The sequence below is a fragment of the Erithacus rubecula genome, assembly GCF_903797595.1.
Source record: "Erithacus rubecula genome assembly, chromosome: 2".
NCBI lineage: Eukaryota > Metazoa > Chordata > Aves > Passeriformes > Muscicapidae > Erithacus > Erithacus rubecula.
This window is the reverse complement of record NC_136685.1, coordinates 32,668,301-32,689,280: the sequence shown is the minus strand read 5'-3', so window position 1 is coordinate 32,689,280 and position 20,980 is coordinate 32,668,301. Positions and strand designations below refer to the sequence as shown.

The 20,980-nt window shown below is 37.9% G+C and overlaps 1 protein-coding gene across 9 annotated transcripts in view; it reads right to left on the bottom strand.

Annotated features, from left to right (window-relative positions):
• Positions 1 to 110: 110 nt before the first annotated feature.
• The window catches only part of DOP1A (DOP1 leucine zipper like protein A), a 59,354-nt gene continuing 38,484 nt past the window's right edge, over positions 111 to 20,980 (bottom strand). For 8 of the 9 annotated variants that reach the window (XM_079326664.1, XM_079326668.1, XM_079326669.1 and 5 more), the window contains 21 exons: positions 20,255 to 20,514; positions 17,566 to 19,573; positions 17,353 to 17,464; positions 16,313 to 16,492; positions 15,886 to 16,011; positions 15,425 to 15,559; positions 15,063 to 15,118; positions 14,477 to 14,581; positions 13,742 to 13,808; positions 12,855 to 12,999; positions 12,541 to 12,620; positions 11,889 to 11,998; positions 11,579 to 11,728; positions 10,236 to 10,297; positions 9,497 to 9,649; positions 8,113 to 8,249; positions 6,782 to 6,837; positions 5,764 to 5,928; positions 4,712 to 4,841; positions 2,781 to 2,840; positions 111 to 708 (listed from right to left, as the gene is read on the bottom strand). In XM_079326664.1, coding sequence (XP_079182790.1) covers positions 403 to 708; positions 2,781 to 2,840; positions 4,712 to 4,841; positions 5,764 to 5,928; positions 6,782 to 6,837; positions 8,113 to 8,249; positions 9,497 to 9,649; positions 10,236 to 10,297; positions 11,579 to 11,728; positions 11,889 to 11,998; positions 12,541 to 12,620; positions 12,855 to 12,999; positions 13,742 to 13,808; positions 14,477 to 14,581; positions 15,063 to 15,118; positions 15,425 to 15,559; positions 15,886 to 16,011; positions 16,313 to 16,492; positions 17,353 to 17,464; positions 17,566 to 19,573; positions 20,255 to 20,514 — 4,603 coding nt within the window. In that variant the 3' untranslated portion in view covers positions 111 to 402. The remainder of the gene's footprint in view (positions 709 to 2,780; positions 2,841 to 4,711; positions 4,842 to 5,763; positions 5,929 to 6,781; positions 6,838 to 8,112; positions 8,250 to 9,496; positions 9,650 to 10,235; positions 10,298 to 11,578; positions 11,729 to 11,888; positions 11,999 to 12,540; positions 12,621 to 12,854; positions 13,000 to 13,741; positions 13,809 to 14,476; positions 14,582 to 15,062; positions 15,119 to 15,424; positions 15,560 to 15,885; positions 16,012 to 16,312; positions 16,493 to 17,352; positions 17,465 to 17,565; positions 19,574 to 20,254; positions 20,515 to 20,980) is intronic. The other variant, XM_079326671.1, reaches the window with a different exon arrangement.

Genomic DNA, 20,980 nt, shown 5'->3' with positions numbered 1-20,980 from the left:
GCCATAATAGCATTTTACAGGTTATTAAATAAGCACAAGTTCCAATACATCTTAAAGAAAAAACAAAACAAAAAAAAAAAAAAAACCCACAAAAATAAACTGGAAACAAATTGAAAAAATGTGCACCTTGTATTTTTTTTTCTTTGTTTTTAAAGACAGAACTCAAGACAACAAAACATTTACTGGAAATAGTAGGCACCATAATCAATATGAGCCACCAATATTTAAACTTGATTCAGGCCACATCCAGAACTTCTCTTATTTACAAATATTTAACTTAAATACAACATTAAGTATTTCATTACATACAAAATAAGAAAAGAATACTATACAACTGGGAAAGATACAGTATTTCATTTAGATAAGTTATACTACATATAGGCTGAGTAGTACCAGTTTGGTTCATGATTTTATGATGCCTTCAAGAAAATCCTTCTCAACCATTTCTTCTATCTTCTGTCTTGCTTTGCTGGAGAAGGTCTTGAGGTTCTCCATTTTTATGTCCTTACTCGGAAAACAGTTGGGGTAAAGGACAGGGCTCCCTGAGTGTCCCACACATCTGCTTGTGACTTTGCTGTTAAAAACTTGGCTGAGTACATTGAAGAAAGGCAATAGCTGCTCAATGCTGCGAACAGTGTAGATGGTTAAAAGCAAGTGGCCTGGTTCCCAGCTTAGTGTTTTCCCTGAACCATCCTCCTCCAGGTTTTTCTGCAAATACAGAGACATGGGAAATAATACAGGACAAAACAGGAAAAGCATGGGTGAAAATGAAAGACTAATGCATAGTACAGTACTTTTCTAAAGTCCAAAAATATTTGTTCTATCTACAAAACACACCAATGCTGAAGTGCAGCTTCCAAGGCAGATCCTCTGCTCCCCCTCATCATGCCCTGCAGAGGCAGTGGCTGGGAGTCTACAGGTGGCAATCAGCTGATGCTAAAGGAAGGGTTGCAGTGTGCATTCGAGTCAAACACCTCAGCCCAGGGCTGTCCCAAAGCAAGGCAGTCCCCACCAGGCAGCCCCATGGGCAACAAATGGCCAAGCTGGTGACAGCTGGAAGTTGTGAGCTACTTCAGCTACTTTCCAGAGCAGCCTCCTCTCTGGCGACACACACACACTTCACCAGCTGATTTCCCAGCTTTGGTGAGGATAAATCCCAGAGGAGGTTAAAATAAAGCATCTTCACTTTGCAGCTTGAGTTCAGATTTTTTAGGAAGAGCAAAAAGCAGTGCTATTTTTAGTATCACAACACACATGGACATTCTGAGAAACACTTGAAGTTGTTCTCAAAGCAAAATGGCTCAGTTACTCGTATATTCTCAGAAGAGCTCAGTTATTATGTTCCTTCCATTTCATGGGGCAATGTCAAAGGAAAGAATTTCAGGAACCCCACAAGCAAAGGCAGCAGTCACACACCAGATGCTCACCACCAGCAGCACACTGCTGTAACCCTGCTTAGGGCTGCCATAAATATCTGCATACTGAAATACCCAAGCACCAACATCCATGTTCTTCCCTATTTCCTTTATCTGTGAGTGCAAAACCATACTCAAATCTAGACAGTAAGGTACTATCACCACTAGAAACACCTTGTTTGTACTGTTTCTAACAAACCAGTACAGAGAGCTTTCTACCTGAAGTAGAAAGCCAGCAGTACTGGATTTTATCCTGCAAGGAAGGAGAAAAGCACAAAGGCCTTACCAAGAAGAGCCACTTTTGGATCCACCCCATCCCACCTCTGTCCCACTCCCCTGCTAGGGCCTGTGGCTGAGGCAAGGGGTCCACTTGGTAATGAAAGAAGAATGATGGGGAAAGGAGTGGGAGCAGAGCATAAGGTAAGGATCACTGATTGCACAGCCTTTGAGCAAATAGATTTTTTTCAAGATACAATACTTACACAAATACAGGTTTTGCCCTTTAAATGATGCAACTGTCCTGCAACTGAGAAGCCTACAGGGCACCCATTCTGCAAACCCCAATTAGGTTTAAATTCAGTATGAATGTATCTGGTGGCTTGAGTCCCTGCCACAGGAGATCACTGTTTTGGCTTTACAAGTCTTCTGAAAAGAAAGGCTCACACGGAATCACAGCAAAGGGAAGACTAAATTTCCAACACAAAAGGAGTTGTTGATGTCTCCTCCTTTAAATGAAGCTACTAATTTTTAGAGTCTCTCCTTAAAAAATTTCTCATTGTAATCACAGAGAAGTTTCTTCCATACTGTTTCTGTACAATGCTTAGAATCATCCAGTGGTGAGCAGGATGCGCCCCCAGCACGCAGCATCAGTGTCACACAGCAGCCAGTCAATGGGGTGCATGTGCAAATTCCAACTCTGAACAATGAAATACAACCCATCCAAGCCATTTACTCATGGCAGAATTGGCTAAGCAAACACCACTAATTCCATAGATGCTTAAAACAACAGTTAATTAGACGGAGACCAACCAGGGATTGTGTTTCACACCTGAAGTTTGACAAAAAATATTTTATGATTTAATTTCATAATGATTCACCATCATAATAATTCTTAGAACTAACATCAGCTTTTTGTAATCTACTTTGTACAGGAAACCAACTTTAAAATTTTCCTTTTTTAAAAATAATTTATCTATAAAAACAAGAGTTCTTATACCTCAAAAACTCTCTCAGCCTCTCAGCTTTGTTCTATAATAAATCTGATCTTAGTTCTTACTGAATGCTAAATAGTGCCTAGGGCCTTGAGGTGATGGTATTATTATGGCAAGCTTGTTTCACAACTCAAGCATCAAAGGCCACCCTCACCTGATGCTTGGCCATCTCCATTCCCTCCAAAACCATCGTCTTAAAGTCCTCCTGTTTGTCCTGTGGAAGGAAAGAGGAGAACTTTCAGACTGCATTTCATGTATGAAAAGAATACTCTGCCGTGAAGGCCGTGCAGTTGCTTGGTTGGGCGCTGTGCTTCAGCTACAAAAGTCACCCGCCCCGACAAGTCTGTGATCCAGCAATGGCAGACTCAAGCTAGTATGGCCAAAACACTACTAGGCAAAACCAGCACTGCCAGTTTGTGCCTCTGGTTATTTCCAGAACTGCCAAAGGAGGTTTTTGAGCACGTTTCTCTCAGATAACAGAGCTTGAGCAACACCATGCTACATAAATCTGAGTCAGAGTGCCCTGAAGGAAAATAAGGATCCACTCAATTTTTCTCACTTATTTTCTAAGAAAACCTCACAGCTATATGTAATAGTATCCTCCTCTGCATAAAGAAGAAATGGCCTGAAGTCAATATTCATTATCTCATGTTTATCTTATCATCATACACCTACCTATGGTAGTGTGCAACTGCTGCCATGACTAAGGGGTTCCAGAAATTCCAGGATGTTTTCTGAATTCTTGAAGCATATTGTGGGAGTCCTGACTTCAGGCATCTATCTTAGCATACAGTACTTACCAGCAGCATGCATATTTATAAATCACACATGATGTATAAATTCATGCACAGAGATTACTTGGAGTGTGAAAACTTTCTAATAGATACTAAATTGAACCCCAGGGTTAGGGGCTATGCCTGAGGAGCAGACAGTTAGAACTCATTACTCCTCTTTAGATGCAGGAAGAGAAATCTAGTCTCATCTTCATGGCTCAAAAATTATAACATGCATAACACAGATATGCTTCAGTACTAGTTTCACCCCATAACTGTGAGCCTTGCTTCAATAGTTCAGATCTGCCTGCAACTAAGTTTTCTCTAAATTTAAAGTAGCCACTTGTATCTCAGCAGCAGTTCCTTTACTTACTGAAGACATTAGAGACTGTAAAGGCAGTATCTTCTGCAAGCTGCCAGTGCTACAGCCCTGACAAAGACATCTAAACAGAGAGAAATCTGAAAATAAGACTTCAAAACTTTCTGCCATATGGCTTTGCACTTCCTCCCTGCTTCCCTGGCTCATCCATCAACATTTCCCAGTGAACTGCTTGTCCAAGAGGGCTCTGTCCTCACAGAAGGAGCAGCAAAATATCTGACAGTGATGTTCTTTGTGACAGCACAAGGGATCTCCCTGGGACAGGGCTTGGCCATCTTCCATTGGCTTCATCAGCAGATCAGGCCTCCAACCCCACAAACCTGGGGTTTAATACATCCCATGCACCAACATAATGACAACCCCAATTCTGCTCCCACTCTACAAATTGTGCAACCAAGATTTCCCTAGAACTGTGTCAACTAATCTGTGCCTTTTTCCATTCATCACAGTCCCAGGCTCTGCTCAGTCTCAACATTCCTAGTTCTGTCATGTTTAGGAATGCAACAGGTTTCAGACTAGTATCTACATATATGACTGGTTATCTTAAAGTGATTTGATATTAAAATACATAAGATAATGGAGCACATTTTACTTTTTAATGAAATAACACTTTTAATTTAGAAATCCAAAGTCAGTGATCATAACCATCTTGACCATAGCAGATTATTAATTTTTCTGTTGTCTATTGGAATAATTTTGGGGCATTTTTGTTTGGTTTGGGCCTTGATTTTCTGTTTGATTTGTTTTCTATACTTACATGTGATTTTTGCCTGATGCTGACTTGAGATTCCTCCGGCTAGAATCAACTACACTGGAAAAAATCCTTTCCATTCTTCATTGTTAAAAAAATGTCAAATATCCAAACCCAAACACTGCTGTGAGTTACTCTACATGGAACTTCTCAGTGAAAAGCAAAAGAAAAAAGCAACACACCTTTGCTTTTTTACGCAGCAGCTTGGCCAGACGCACCACATAGGGTTTGAATTCCCTCTGATGTGTTCCTTGTCTTCGTACTTCCAAGCCTGAATCATCTGATGCTTCTGGAATAAAAGCCCAACGATACCTGCCAAGAGATAACACAAGCAGATGTTATCCATGCTGAACATGCAGGCTTTTCTGAGCAACCAAAAATAGGAATGGATAAGGAAATCTGGTGAAATATCAGAGAAGGAAGGAGGAAAAAAGAAACCCAAGTCAACCCTCACAAGAAAAAAATAAATGAAAAAAACCTTCAACATTAGATTTAGAAATACTACAGTGCACACAAATCCTTCTAGCCTCTAACCCACCTGAGTGTCTTTGAAACTTCAGGATAATTAGGGGTGTCTACAGAGCTGTACCAGGGCAACAGCCCTCACACAGCCACCAGAGTCCAGAGTAAAGGAAGAAGCATGATACTTTCTTGTGTCTATTGTGGCCTCTCACTCCTAGGATCTCCAGCAAATGCCAGTTGTTTTGCATTCATTTCATCCAATGGAACAGAACTGCAGAGGCACTGAGGAAGTGTTTGTACATGTGCCCCCTACTGACCAATAAAAACCTATGAGAACCCCTTCCTAAGAAGGTTTGTTGCCACATCTTCCAAACAGACTGTGCAAGAGTAATTTAAGCAAATCATGCTCAGATGACATGCAGATCTCATGCATTACTCACTGAGATTGGGTGGGTGCATTTTTTCTTAGGCATTACTGCAACTAAACACTTTAAAAATAAAATACTTGAATAATCACTACTACTGATGATGTCTCAAGTGTGGCAAATCTCTTGCCACAGGCTAAATCAAACCAGCTTGAACTAATTTGATATGCAGCATCATTTGCCCTGGTGGCCACTCAGATACTGTGAGGGAATGAACTATGGGCTGCCCTGGCTGAAGTCCAGCAAAAGACAGGAAACAGAAAACCAAGGGCTCTTTTGCATGCTACAATTTTACCAAGAGGCATAGAAAAACATCAAAAACTGAAATGAAAATGTTCTCTACTCACATCTGAAATTGAGGCAGGTTTTCAGATGGTAAAGCTAGAGCCAAGTCCAGAAATTTGCAAGCAGACAAATACAGGTTCAACCACCTCTGGCTGTTGTAGGATGTGGAAAAACCATTGCCACCTGTATAAGTTGTCTCCAAACCAGCAACAGATGGGCCAGAAGTTCTAAAATATATTATAGCAGGGAGGTGAATCATAACAACCTTCTGTCACAATGAAAACTTTATTTTTCTTACTTGCCTTTACAAACATACAACTCTTTATTTACCAGCATAATCCTGAATGCATAAATTGAATCAAAACAAGGCTGTGTCATGAGTGCAGTTCTGTATGTGTGTATATATAGATGTGTGTGTGATAAAATGTCAATATATAATGAATGTGTTGCACTGTATCTATTCCCAGATATTAAATTTATGAGGAAGTTATATTACTTTATTTGAGGGAAAAACTCTCCAAAAAACCAAAGAGAACCTAGGAAAAAAAGTGAGCAAAACTTGGGCAAATAACTGGCTCATTTGAGAAATTTGCCTCAGCTGCTAGCAATGACACAAATTGGATCACACTGTACAGAAAATAGATGAGATAATAGATAACAAACCAAGAAAAATTATCTACCTCACTTTTCTAATATGAGAAGAAACTCCACTTTTATTTAGATAAAAAAAAGGTGCATCAGTCTTATTTAGAATAAGTGTATGACACAGAAAAGGTGTAAGTCAGGTCATGCCATGCATAATTTAATTGCAGCAGCAGTGCATTTTAGTCAGGCAGACACTGTAAGAACTCAGACACTTGTACAATTTCCCTTAGTGATTTATGAACAATCTGACAGCAAAACTACTTTTGTTTTGTCCTGAACAGTCTGTCCCCAGTACTGCAGTCAGACTGAACTATCCTTTACTTGTCCTTCTCATTTGAGCTCAACTCTAAGACAAATTAAAGAATGACTCAACTCCCCATCAGCATACTGAGGGGTTTTTATAAAGTTAAACAAGCCAGAAGTTCATACATTTACCTGGAAATGTCTTCATCAGCAGTGAGCTCCTGTTCCATCAGTAAAAATACTTGCACCTGAAGATCAAATGCTACATTTTAATACCATTTTAATGGATTGTGGCTTGGGAAAACAATACAGGAAAACATGAGTAATAAGCCTTAGACAGAGTTCAGAGCTTTATTCCCTCTCCTATGTGAGTGGACACTGGCACCCTAAAGCCCTTTCATCCCCTATATATAAACTGAATAACAACAAACCCACAAGGAACTATCTCTTTTATAGCCAGGAAACTCTCACAGGCTAATTCCCTCCACTATATGGAAAGAGAGCAATACCTAAATGAACTGAGAATAAAGAATCATTGAATGGAGCAGCCAAGCTCAGGTGTGAATTCCCAGAGGCACCACAGGTCTTGCTAACTGAAAGTAGTTCCAAGACTCTGGTAACTTGTGTAAAGGCCAGAGGACAGCACAGAAATCAGAAGACCACATGGAGTAGAATGGGTTTTCAAGTATTCATACTATTGGCAGGCTTAAAATTAAATACATCTATTGCTGAAACAACACACTTTAAAATATTTTATATAGCTTTTCTCCTCCTATTGCTTGGATCTCTGGTTATTCAAGGACTAGGGTTAGGCACCTGCAGATTGGGAAAAAAAAAAATCATCACAGCATGATTCTGGTTTGCTCCCTCTGTCATTCAGTCCCTTGGGAACTCCTTGAATAACAGGCAGAATGGATCACAGCATGCACCAACCACTCTCCTCCATTCCCACTGCCAAAGCTGAAACCCAAAAGAGTGTGTCAAACAGCAAACACAGAACATTCTGCAGGTAGAAGCCCTGGAAACAGGTATTTTTACTGTTTTGTTATGAAGAGTAAAATGAGAAAGAAGAAATCTGAGCCAAGCCTTATATAAATCTAGTTACAAAATTTTACCACAATGTGACCAACTGCCAATAAAACATGGATTCTCATCCCTATTGCTGGAAGAATGACCAGGAAAGTAGAAACAGGGAACACTGAAAAAAGAGCAGGAGTGGGAATGGTGGAGATGGTACACATGCATAAGCAGAAACTGAAGTAGGATTTAGTAGGGAACAATGAGGGTAAATGCAAATTTAATTCAGGAGACAGCTGAAACAGTGTAAGCCAACAGATACTCAATTTCATCACAACAAAACAGACACCAGGACTAGGAAAATAAGTCAGCTTTCAATTTGTGGCCACTGCACATTTATTTGTACAATCTCTAGAGTGGATTTTCTTTAAAATCTTGAGGAGGAATGAGGTTGTGTCTCAGATGTGCACCAGTCTTCTGAATAATGAATGACACCTGCAACTCACCAGTTCAGTGATCATGGTTGGCCAAAGTGAGGTAAGGTGCTGTGGAGACATTCTTAAAAGCAATACTCTGAAAAACAGGAACACTTGGGAATGAAGAGTGGGCACCTGTGGCAACCGGAGACTTTCTACCAGCCTTTCTGAAACAAAAAGCAAAGAAGAGTCCCTCAGTTTGAAATAATTCCAATGAGAATTTTCTCCTTCCCTCAATGTCAACTTGAAATATCTGCCACTTTACTGTTCCCATACTTTTTTAGTTTTATTCTGTCAACATAAAGAAGTGTTGACAGAATAAATCCACTCCAGCAAAGGAGAAACAAAACAGATAAACCTCCAAACGGTGCAATTGCCTATTTTGGTTAAGTTCTCTACATAAATGCAATAGTGCATATCGGGAACTTTGCTTGTCTTATGCAGAGTTTCACCCATCACAACAGGAGGAACAAACAATACGAAAACAGCTTGAACAACTCAGATGTATTATTGTTATTAAAACACTGCATCATCATAACACTTGAGAAATTACAAAGGGATGATACAGTTTTACTAAATTATGATCACCTCTAGGCATTCAATATATACAGATGCAGACACAAAGGAATTTTTTAAACCAACACATACATGCATGTTGCATATCAGACCAGTGAAATCACCTGATTCCTTGAACATAGTAATCTCAGCTACTGACTTGAATGGAAATTTTAAAAAACACCAAACAAAAAAAAAACCAAAAAAACAACCAAACAACAAACCAAATAATTTTACAAAAAATAGATCCCAGCAAAAATGAAACAAATAAGTTGATGCAATTGATTTTCCTAATACAAGAAGAGACCAAAGTGTCCTTTTGATGGCATGAAAAGATGATACATCTGAAAGCTCCTGCTGTAACTATTGCATCATCTTAAAAATATCCAAGCAGTTTCTATTCCCAGTCACTTAAGGTAAAGGGCCTTGTAAGAAATAAACTTCAATGATAAATAGGATAGATAAACTGAACAGAGGAAAAAAGAAGCAAAAGAAGTCAAGAAATCAAAATGTCAGGGTCAGTTTTCCTATTTATCCCTAATTGATAGGTTTTTGTACCTCAGATGTTCATGTTAAAACATACTGTGCAGGTATCTAAGGATATCGACCAACAGATAAAATGACAGATCAGTGAAATTATCTGGATTAATGTCAACTGGTAACTACAACAATTGCATATCTTGTAGTCATTAAAGACTGAAAACATTTTAACCAAACTCTGCAGAAACTTTGCTTTGACTAGGGAAACAGTATCACACACTGATAGTGCAGGATAAAAATTTAACCTGCTGTTACTCAGTCATAGAGGCATTCCACAGTGAACTGGAAGAAGTCCACTAAAGGATCCATGTTTCCTGACCTTGTATGTCTGGCAGGTATTTCTGGTACTGGTCTATCTCACTGCTAAAAATGGCGAAGGCGAGTCTCTTGAGGAGCATCGCACGCTGCTCCAGCTCCACATCTCGGTTAGCAAACAGATTGAGGGAGCTGCTCTGGGCCACAGCCACTCGTGCTGGAAGAGAAAACAGAAAGTGCAGCCAAGAGCTTATGAACCTCCCTTCTGCATCACTTCAAGGCACAAATAATTCTTTCTTGGCAATAACAGGGTTTGAAAGCAGATGTTAAGAAGATGTATGGTTTGCAATTTGAATCTGCAACCAGAAATTCAAAATAAAAGTTGAAAGAAAACCTGTAAGTGTACACAACAGTGACTGGGTTTAGGGGTTTTTAGGAAAGAGTTTAGCCATTTTTTAAAATTTGCATATATTGATGCTCAGAAAATTCAAATGTGGAGAATCAATCTTTTTAAGCAGTTAGTGTCAGACCTTCAAACCCAAACCAAACAAAAAACACCCCCACCCACTCTGCTTAATCAGCTTTGCCATATAGGCAAAATTCACTGTGTGCCAGGATGGTATCAGATTCTCTCGCTTCAGGTTATTTATGGATCTCCAGAAACAAATAGTCGAAGAAAACATGAAAAACATGGAATAAATCAAATTGACATAAATGTTGAAGAAGTGTTTCCTTTAAGATAGTTATTTTTCATTTATTTAAGGTTTATACTGCAGAGAAGTCACTACTATATCAATACTTACTCATCAAATCTCTGAATGTGGTTTTGTCATGTGTCATCAAATTATCCATAATAGCTCTCCAACTAAAAGAGGAAAATTGTACACAAATCAGAAAAGCAAGAAAAAAAGCAAGACTTTTCAGAAACATTTGCAAAACTTTTTCTGCTCTTTAAGTTTAGGCTAAGGCTTCCAATCCAAGCTCTCTGCTTCATAAGGTACCATTTACTTGGTATTATTTGATCTGAAACTGTGTTTCTTGAACCCCCTCTCCAAGAAAATAAGGGATGCCATTCAGAGGAACCCTGACAGTTTTAAGAAGTAGACCCGAGAAGCTCATGAAGAGGCCAAGTGCAAGGTCCTGCAGAATGATCACAGCAACTCCAAGCACAAATACCAGCTAGGTACAAAATTAATAATAAGCAGCTTTCAGGAGAAGGACTTGGGGCTGATGGTGGATGAAGATGAAAAATAGAATTTTATTCTCCAATTTGTGCTCACAGCCCAGAAGGCCAACTGCATCCAGGGCTGCACCAGAAGCATGCCTGAGAGATCAAAGGAGGCGATTCTGCTTCTCTTTAGTCTGGTAAGACCCCACTTGGAGCATCCAGCTCCAGCATCCAGCTCTGGGACCCCCAGCATAAGAAGGATGTGGACTCATTTGAAGGGGTCCATGTAAGGGCCACAAAGGATGATCAGAGGGCTGGAACACTTCTCCTATGAAGACAGGCTGAGAGTTGGGGTTCTTCAGACTGGTAAAGAGAAGGATTCAAGGAGATCTGCAGCAGCTTTCCAGTACTTACAGAGGCTCCAGAAAGCTGAATAACAACTTTTTACAACGGCATGGAGTGATAGAACAAGAGGTAATGACTTCTAAAGTAATGTAATCCTAGTTTTAAAAAGGGTAGATTTAGATACTAGGAAGAAATTCTTTATTTTGAGGGTGGTGATGCCCTGGCACAGGTTACCTGGTAAAGCTGTGGATGCCCCATCCCTGGAAGTGTTCAAGGCCAGACTGGATGGGGCTCTGAGCAACCTGGCCTGGTGGAAGGTGTCCCTGCCCATGGCAGGCAGATAAGAACTAGATGATCTTTAAGGTCTCTTGCAATGCAAATCATACTATGTTTCTATAAAATGCTTATTATGTTTCCTCACAAAACTTTTTTAATTTTGAGATTATTTTAAAAAATATATTTTCACATAGAAATATATCATATATAAATTTTATATTTCACATGGTGACCTAAACCACAAAAAAATTATTTTTCTCTCAGTAAAGACCTGTTGGGAAATTTTGCTCCATATGTTGATGGAATACATAAAATTTGTAAGGGCCACCAATATAAGGAAGAAGAATAAAGTCTTACTGGTTAACACATGAAGCATCCATCTGGAAGAAACTGGAATCCATGAAGAGGTCAAAGGCTTCCTTTTTCCAGGCTCTCCTTGTATACTGATATCCACTAAGACTGCTTAATAACTGGACACAAGCTCTATAACTGGATGCATTGTGAGCACTAAATAAAGAAAAAGTTAACATAAACCAATTTTGAATTGTTGCTCTATAGAAAGTTTGATAGATATCTAATCCTTATCATGCCTGTTTCAACTTAAGTGCCACCATCCAAATTTCTACTGGCTGCAGGCATCTACATCAACTCAATGAACTAAAGATACCTGTGATTACGGAGATAGGGCACAACATAGTGCATAATATTTACAAGCAAAGGAATAACTCTCTCTTTTTCATCACTGTAGAAAACCATGTCCAGGAGATGAGCTAAAACCTATAAAATGAGAAGGAAGATCTGTTATAATGCATTCTTAAATTGCTTATTGCTTTTTACCTACCACTGAGATTTTTTTTTTGTGTAATGTTCTTTACTGAACCTTTGAGTTTATTACAGAAGTGATCACATCTCAGGTACCATGCAAAATCCAGAGTATAAGGATTTCACCATTTTTATAGCACATTAAGGGAAAAGCACAGAAGCACAAGCTCCTGATCAAAGCATTCTAGAGAATAAACTACAAATAAAGAAAAAAAATCAAAGACTGCAATTATCAACAGTAAATAAAATGCATCAGATAAACAAGCAAAAAAGCTTGTTATACTACACATCTGAAAGGCCATGCTTTCTTTACAACTCATCCATCTCAATGGGTTAGTAACAAGGTTTTTTTTGATACTTTTATGTGACAAGACCCAGAACCCATTCACATCAGTGCTCCCCATTAAATCTCCTTCTCCAAGCTTCTAGTCCAAAGCTTTTCACAATATAGAAGTTTATTATAAGACACTATTCATTATCTCCAAGGAAACATTTACCTCAGAAAGTAAGGTCAATGCATGGACGCTATAAACAGATGGAGTTATATTTGAAGTTTCCATTGCTGGAGACAGCATATCTAAATGAAGATAATAATAAAAAATGCCCAAAGTTAGCTTTCTCAAGCTCTTATTTACCTTACAGCATATTTTAAAGACATATTTTGAAGATGCACAAGCTTTGCCAGACATTCTAGTGCTGGAACAATACTGAAGAACTTTACATACATTCAAATATAGCAAAGCTGTTCTTTTCATTAATTTTAGCATGAAAATCAATGTTTTGTTTTAAATAAAGATGACAATGAACCTACCTTCAACATCTGATTCTAAGTTGTTTCCATCAACCATAATCTTGGGAGAAGGCTTAACCTCTAAGTTTCGTCTTAGCCAAGTGGTCTGTTCCAAGGAAGAACCAGCAATTGCCCCAATGGCATCCACTATCTTGTGTGTTACATCCTGGTAGGAAAAAAACCCCAAGCATTTTAAGAACTTTGTGCAGAAGGGCTGTATTCATTGTCCTGACATGTAGAAAATCCATATAACCACACATAGAATTGCTTTCAAATAATTTTATCAGTGATTAATAACTTCACAGCAATTGAGAGGTTTTTCAACAAATTGTAAATATAAGGAGAAGATATTAAAGAGTAATTTCATACTACAAAACTGATATAAAATATTTATAGTACATTTAAGGATCTAGTTCCAACCCCACTGCCATGACCATGGACACTCTACACTAAAGCAGGTTGTTCAGAGCCTCATCCAAGTGGCTTCAAACAATTCTAGTGGCGGGGCATACACAACTTCTCTGAGTAACCAGTTCCTGTGCCTCACCACCTTCACATTACAGATTTTTTTCCTAATATCTACTCTAAATCCACTCTTTGAAGCCATTCCCCCTTGTCTGTCACTGCGTGCTTTTGTAAACAGCCCCTCTCCATCTTTTTTGTGGCTTCCTCTAGATACTGGAAGCCTTCCCTTTTCCAGCCTGAACAAACCAATTCATTCAGCCTTTTCCCTTGAGAGTTGCTCCATCAGCCTAATCAACTTGGTGACCCTCCTCTGGACTTGCTCCAAGAGGTCAATATCCTTCCTGTGCTGGGAACTGGATTATTTTTAGGGCCTTTTCTGACCCAGGCCATTCTATGATTTATTGTTCGATATTTTCAAAAGACACATGCAACAAATTTCCTACCTGTAGATCTCTTTGATCTTTCTTATTCTCCAGACTTGGGTTTTTCATGATAAACTCATTAAGAACACTGGAAAAATACAGAAGTTGAATATGGATTTTCTTCTTAAATATATTATTCAGCAGTTTTCAGAGTTAGAACAAATCTGAAGATATTTATTTGCACAATATTGATTCACTAAACCCTCAGGGATTGCTACTTATCAATATTCCAGGAAACGTATTTTCAAATTCCTTAAGTTAATTTTGATCATAAGAGTTTACTAAGAACATGTTTTACTTGATTATATACAAAAGTATCTTTATAGACAGTTTACCAGGGAAGATAAAATATCATAAAAATGGTCCTTCAAGCATTATACAGAAAATCATATTCAAAATTATATTTCTAATAGTCTGCATACTGTTTCCATGATAAGAATTCAGCCCACTCAAGTGGGCTAAGAAATAGTAACTGTTGTTATTTTTCAGGAAAAATCAGAAACATCTATTGCTTAAAGAGCCTGAATCTCTGAAACAATCAATAAGGTAAGGTGGTGGCTTATATCATACTATAACGTAAAATTTAATATATGCAGCCATTCCTCAAAGAAGGAACTAATTTGGTAAGATCCACAGAACTCAGGCAATAACTCTACCAGTTAAGAGACAGAGATTTAAAAATACTAACACTTCAGAATAATTTCACACACCTACATTTGAACATATTTGAAAATTGCAAATATCAGGAGCACTTACCCAAGTATGAGGAACTGTCCTGGGGCTGGAAGACCAACCTGTATGGAATCTTTTAACAGAAGCAGCAGTGCTGCCCAGCTGTCTACTAAGCTGGTCACTGGAATCCTAAGGGAGAGAGAGCAGCCAAGTAATTGATGAGATCATCTCCTCCAGGTATTTCTCCAATTTCTTTTTACCTCACAACTCCCCTGTCAGATATTGACAACCAACACCCTTACAGACTCTTTTAATAGGTTGCTACATTAAGTCATTAGGAAACAGATGAAGGCAGAAGAAGAGCATTCTCAAAAGAAATGCTTTTCATTGCAAAGCTGGAGTGGCACAAATGAATTATAGCACAATTAAGAACCCTTTGGGCAGGCAGCAGATTACCTGCAGAATTTTTAGGTGAAGGAAGAAATATGGAATACTATGGAACTCACAAAATAAACTACCTTTTTTAAATGAACCTACAGATCAGACCCATTCTTTCTTCCTGTTTTGTATTACACAGACTATTCATCATCCTATGACAAAAATATATAAAATATTCTAATTGATCATCTGCTTCCCTATGACAGAAAAAAAAATTAACTTCTTTTCTTACCTTTGAGTATAAGCATAGAAAAACTGCAACATGCAGACTTCCAGTGAAAGATGTTTCTAGAAAAAGGTATAAAACCTGTGTCATCAGAAAGAAGAGGCTTTTCCCTCCTCACCAGGGTAAAACTGACAATGCTACAATGTCACTACAATGTCTAAACATAGAGCATAATTTATTAGAATATTAAAAATGTCCTTCCAGACATCCGTCTGTAAAGTTATGCTTCTCTTCATTTCTCTCTTAGATACAGTGAAAATTTTCACATTATGCTGCTTAGCTTTGTCAGTGAAGTACCCATATCAACAGTGTTCTGAGCATCTTGAAGAGGATATCCTAAATCAATAGTATCTCCACAGTTTCCATACCTTGTCCTTTGCTATGGCTGGAGGCTGCTTCAGAACTTCTTTCACTGTCTGTATGACAGTCTCTGTTCTCATAACACTGATAGAGCGAACCAGGTCAACCAGCAGAAGTTGTTCTTCACCTGCTGCAGGAATTACCTAAAAGAATCAGGTGTATGTCACACACTATCACCATAATGGCTATGCCAAAACTAAGGCAGCTGTCCTCATGGGATTGAAATTTAATCAACAAACAGTTAATCTAGAGACCTGGTATCACCTACTCTTCCCCTGAAGAATTCAGGAAGATTATCCCATTCTGAAGTGGTACCTCCCTGACAGTACTGCTGCTAATTAGAAATATAAATATTGTCCATGTCTCATTGCATTTTTTCCACTAGAATGTCTGAATTTTCTTCTTCCCAACACTAAATCACTTAGAAGCATAACCACTATTTGAAGTGACCACTGTAATATAAACATACCTTTGTCCTTGAAGTATTTTTGTTTTGCCTCCTTTCATTCCATACAAATGCAATAGCAGCCATGAAATGAACACCATGATTCATTGAAATTGGACCCAAAAGTTCCAGAATCTGTTGCCTCAAATTCTGAAATATGAAGGCAGAACACATACCCTTTCAGATAAGCACCTCAGCATTATGTTCAAAGCACTTTCTCTGCAGAAAGCGAAGAGGTGACACATTGCATTGATCTGATACAATTTAGCTTAAAAGCATATTCAATACTCATTTATAAAAGCCTGCTTTTTGTGGTGAGTGATGAGAACAAAGATATACATGTAGATGAGAACAAAGGTATAAAAATTCAATTTAGATTTAAGGGAAAGGAATTGAAATTATTTTGACAAAGGTATTAATGAACAAATTATATTATCCCTGATGTTCTGACCTTAGTTGACCCAAGATTAATAGTGGTAATAGATGCAGCAGCAGCAGTAGTTTTCTCTGAAGAGTCTGCAAGGTGCAGGATGCTCCACAGTAAAGTCACAGAAGACATGATCATATGCAAGATAGAGAGGATCCCATTGCGTGCTTCAACCAAATGTTTCTGATCTACGTTAACCAAAAGCTTGTGGAAGAGAAGAGGAGACAAGTATTAAGTATCTACATAAACAGCATAATTAAAATAGAGCAAATTTAGACTTACTTAACATGGGAGTTTTCAACCTTAACTCTTTTTCAGAAGTTTTTTCATTTATTCCTACCATACGTACAGCTTTGAGACTTTAAAAACAACAGACAAACTTTTGATTGAGTTGTCCAATATCAAATGTACTCTGAACATGTGAGGCCTCATGTCTACAGCAATTGATTTTGTATCCTCTGCCTATACCTTTGCAAAACAATTTTTTCAGAATTTTAAGTCTAAGTAATACTCTAGGCAAAATTAATTTATTTACATAAACAAAACCCACTTTTCAGTCACTTAAATGAATGGAAAGCAAAGGGGTGTAAGAATGAGAAAAAAGCACAAAAATTAGATTACTGAGAAAACGGGAAAAGCTTCTTATGGAATCTGGACCAAATTCTTAACAGATATTATGCTCAGAATATCAAATATAAAAATACTGCTAGACTAAAAAGAAAAATTAGGAATATACAGAAGGAACAGAAGGATAATGTTTAGACATATCTCAAGATGAACACAACAAATGCAGCTCTAAAAAATGGAATTTTAAAGGTCTTAAAGTTAAGGAATTCATACTTTAGTTATTACAGGGTAACAAGAAAACAACCAGAAGAATCAAACAAATATAAGAGTCTCTCACAAGTATCATCCATAGAAACTTGTTTTTCTGTTTGAAACGTGTGTCTTGTCAATAAACCCCCCATATTTATAGCCAAGACAGTATATTGTCAGATCTTCCTAAGTGCTAATATGATCACATGTACTACATAGGAATCTCTCAGATACCCAGGTAAATTTACCTGGTGATACTGCGTAGATGGATCCAGGAGGCAGTAATGAATTATTGTTGTGATCCCCTCTAATAAAGTGAGAACCATATCTGGGGGAGTGACTGATGCCATCCAGAGAGGCCTAAAAGAAGAGCAATTTTATTAACATAAATTAATCTGACAGTAAAGTAATTCAATACAATCAAATGTAGTTAAAAATACTACACCTCTACATACACATACCTATTATCAGATAATCCCGTTTCATATTTATACTGCTGAATTAAATTATCCAAATTCCTGCAGAGCTGAAGAGTCACTGAAACAACCACCCTTTGAAGAACTTTTCCCATGTAAGGCAGCGTAGAGGTGATAAGGCCAATCCACTGGGGATGCATTTTACAGGCACAGTGCTGGTGCAAAGCTCGTATCACTGCACAGAGAAACATGCCTTGGCAGGTTATTGGCTGGGAATGTAAATACTGCAGAGAAGTCATTGGCTGCTGGGGACCAATGTGCTCCAGGTCTGTTATGGCAAAGTCAAACACCGTTTCATTTTCCTCAGGCACAGTCATTACTCTGTGTTCCAGCACAATCAGCCGCTGAAGTACTTTCAAAAGCTGAGACTGCAGAGTACTACCATTGTCAAATTCATCCTCAGAAAAATTTATAAGGCTGTCTTCAGAGAAGCCTTCTTCTACAGCCACTATATTTTTTCCAGCTGTCTTTTCACTGTGCCACTTCTGGGCACTGAAGATAGAAGACAGCAGACAATGCAGAATCACTTTCTGAACCTTGCACTTAGACAACATGTCTGAAATAAAACTAGGAAAGCCCTTGGCAGAGCTTTCTATCACTTTTGCCAACTCAGCAAAGAGAAGTGTCAGAATTTCTATACTCATCATCTGCATGTTGCGGTTTCCTATGAGGTCTTGTGAGGTTACTTTAACATGAGTTGGATAATGGCTCCGCATGTAGTATAAACACAAGGAGATAAGAATTTCTATGTACATAGAGCTCCGAAAGTTATGGTTAGAATCAACAGGGATGTGACTATAGAAATCCTTGCCCATAACAGATATTCGATGCCTGGCTAGAAGATTTTGGAGCAATGAAAGCTGAGGAGTGTATGCATTGTTGACACTGGTAGTGGAGATGGCACTTACAAAAGCTGAAGGATTTGTTTTCAGAATTGCCTTAATTGCAGAAAAAGCATACAATGTCCTTGAAGAGTCATACAACTGGAGATAAAGCAGCACATGTTGATACAGTGGATGGATATTAAAGTTAGGAGATTTTCGCATTCCTGGAGATCCAACATCACTTTCTATTTCTGAAATTTCTCCTTCTCCGCAACTGTACCAATTTTCTAAATCAAGACCATCACTAAAGAAGACATTTGTTTGTTTAAGCTTTTCTGTTTGTGCTTTCTTCTTCTCTTCATCTTTCTTTTTAGCTATTTTTACCTTAGGTTTTGCACCTGGTTGCTTACCAGCCTCTTTAACAATTGTTTCTTTTTCTGACATTTTTTCTGGTTGCTTTCCTTTAAAGCTGAACTGAATACTACTGTGGCTACGTTTTCTAGACTTTGATTCAGTGGAAGAAAGAGTGAGATCAGAGAAAGACTGCTGGCTTTCTGCAATACAAGGTGAAGAGTTATTTCTTGACATTTCATCTCCTAAGCTCTCAAGTCCAGTCTCAGTTGAAGCTGATAGTAACTGTGAGCTGTCATTACTAAGTAAACTACTCTGGCTACTTTGAATATTTTGATCATCACTTTTTGTAATCTCTAGAGAGTTATCCAAAGAGCTGAATTTACATGAAGCATCCTCAGAGTGCAGACTGTCTTTAACTGTTTCAACTTCTTCCCCGAGACCACTTACAACTTTGCATATAAGATCTGTAACCACTTGTTGCACAATTTCATCAGGTGAGTCCTCTTTCAGAGTCTGAGAGCTATCTTGAGCACTCAGGCTTTCTGTTTCCACTTCATAACTGATGTTGTCTCCATTAGATGACTGAGAGCAGCCAGAGTCAGAACTCTGCAGTATTTCAGCCTGATGATCAGGAAGGTCAAAATCAGATACAACCATTGGTATGGTCTCACTGCTGGTACTTAACAAGGAAAGCCTGTCACTTAGAGGGTTGACAGTAAGGCTGAAATTCTCCATTTCATCCACACTAAGTTGCTTCTCATTGACTTCTTTAGGTATAATAAGTTGTCCTTGGCTTACAGGCATGTGGGAGAATGCTTGAAGAAGAAGACAAAGAAATGTATACATATAAGATTTTGTTCTTCAGAATAAGAATTCAGAATTAAAATTTAGAATTTAATCTATTATTGAGACTTCAAATTATGAAGGCATAGTAAATAGTGTCTTTCCATCTCACAGAAGAAAAAATATGTTAATAAGCAAATGAAATGTTCACAAAAACAAAACAAAATTGTTTTAGCAGTACACCTTAGCAAAACAACACAATTCTCCATGAAACATTATGCAGTCTTATCTGCTTTTGTTTTCACAAAAACCAAAATTAGTGAATTCTATATTAAAATTACACAATACATGCAAATGCCTCCAAAACTTAGTGGTATGTTTTCAGCCAGCCCCACAACATTCATAAAAATGTTTAATTTCCTGGTTAAGCTTCAAGCATATTCTTATGTTCTACCAAGATTCAGTAAGATGTAGCAAAATGTTCTGGGTTAATATACTAGCATACAATTTTAATGTAAAAACAATAAAACTTTAAGCACTACTTGGGATAGATTAACTTGAATTAGGAAAAAAACCCCACACAAATGCAAATATAAGCTGTAGTTATTTCAATGCTATTTTCAGTTACCCTCAAAAATTCCTAGTATGTTTTTCACATTGCATGTAAACACAAAGGAATTAGGGAACTTCTTACAGTTTCCTTGTGTACGTACCATCAGCACAGCTGAACTTCTGCATGAACTGCTTTTCATTTTCTTCTTCAGGGTGATTAGGAGATTTAGTCCAGTAACATTCAGCCTGTACTCGCTGAACAGAAACTCGCTGAGTTTTTGGATGGAGAAGCAGGAGGAGCAAAGGTTCAAGAACCCTTGCAATATCATGTCTTTGAAGCACTTGATTTAACCAGGCTTGTCCCACTGACCAAGTAGAACCATCCAAGCTATTGAGGCTGTCCAGCATGATAAACAAAGATCTAGAATGGAAAGAAGAATAATGGAGTACCCATGGAGTAACCCCATTTTAATCTGATATATGGCAAATTTCAAGTCAGTACATACTCCAGTGTCTTCTCCATACAGAGCAGTATTTTCTTTGGAATAAATCTTTGAACCTGATCTTTATACTTTAGTCTAGTCTAATGGCTATATATTAAAAATATACCACTTTAAAAGCCAATTCACAAGGACATATGGAAAAGAAAACATTCAAAGATCTTTAAATTCAAACATTTAAGAACAGAGAAGAGAAATGTACTTGACAATTTAGCAGTTCCTACCACCATTATTTTCTTCTTTTAACAGCTTTAGCCTGGAGAATCCTTTACAGATTTATGGAAAAATAATATATATATATTGGATTCTAAATTTTACCTAGTGTTTTACATTCTCCAGTAGTACATGTTCATAAGCAATTTTTAGCTGTACACACAGAATTTATCA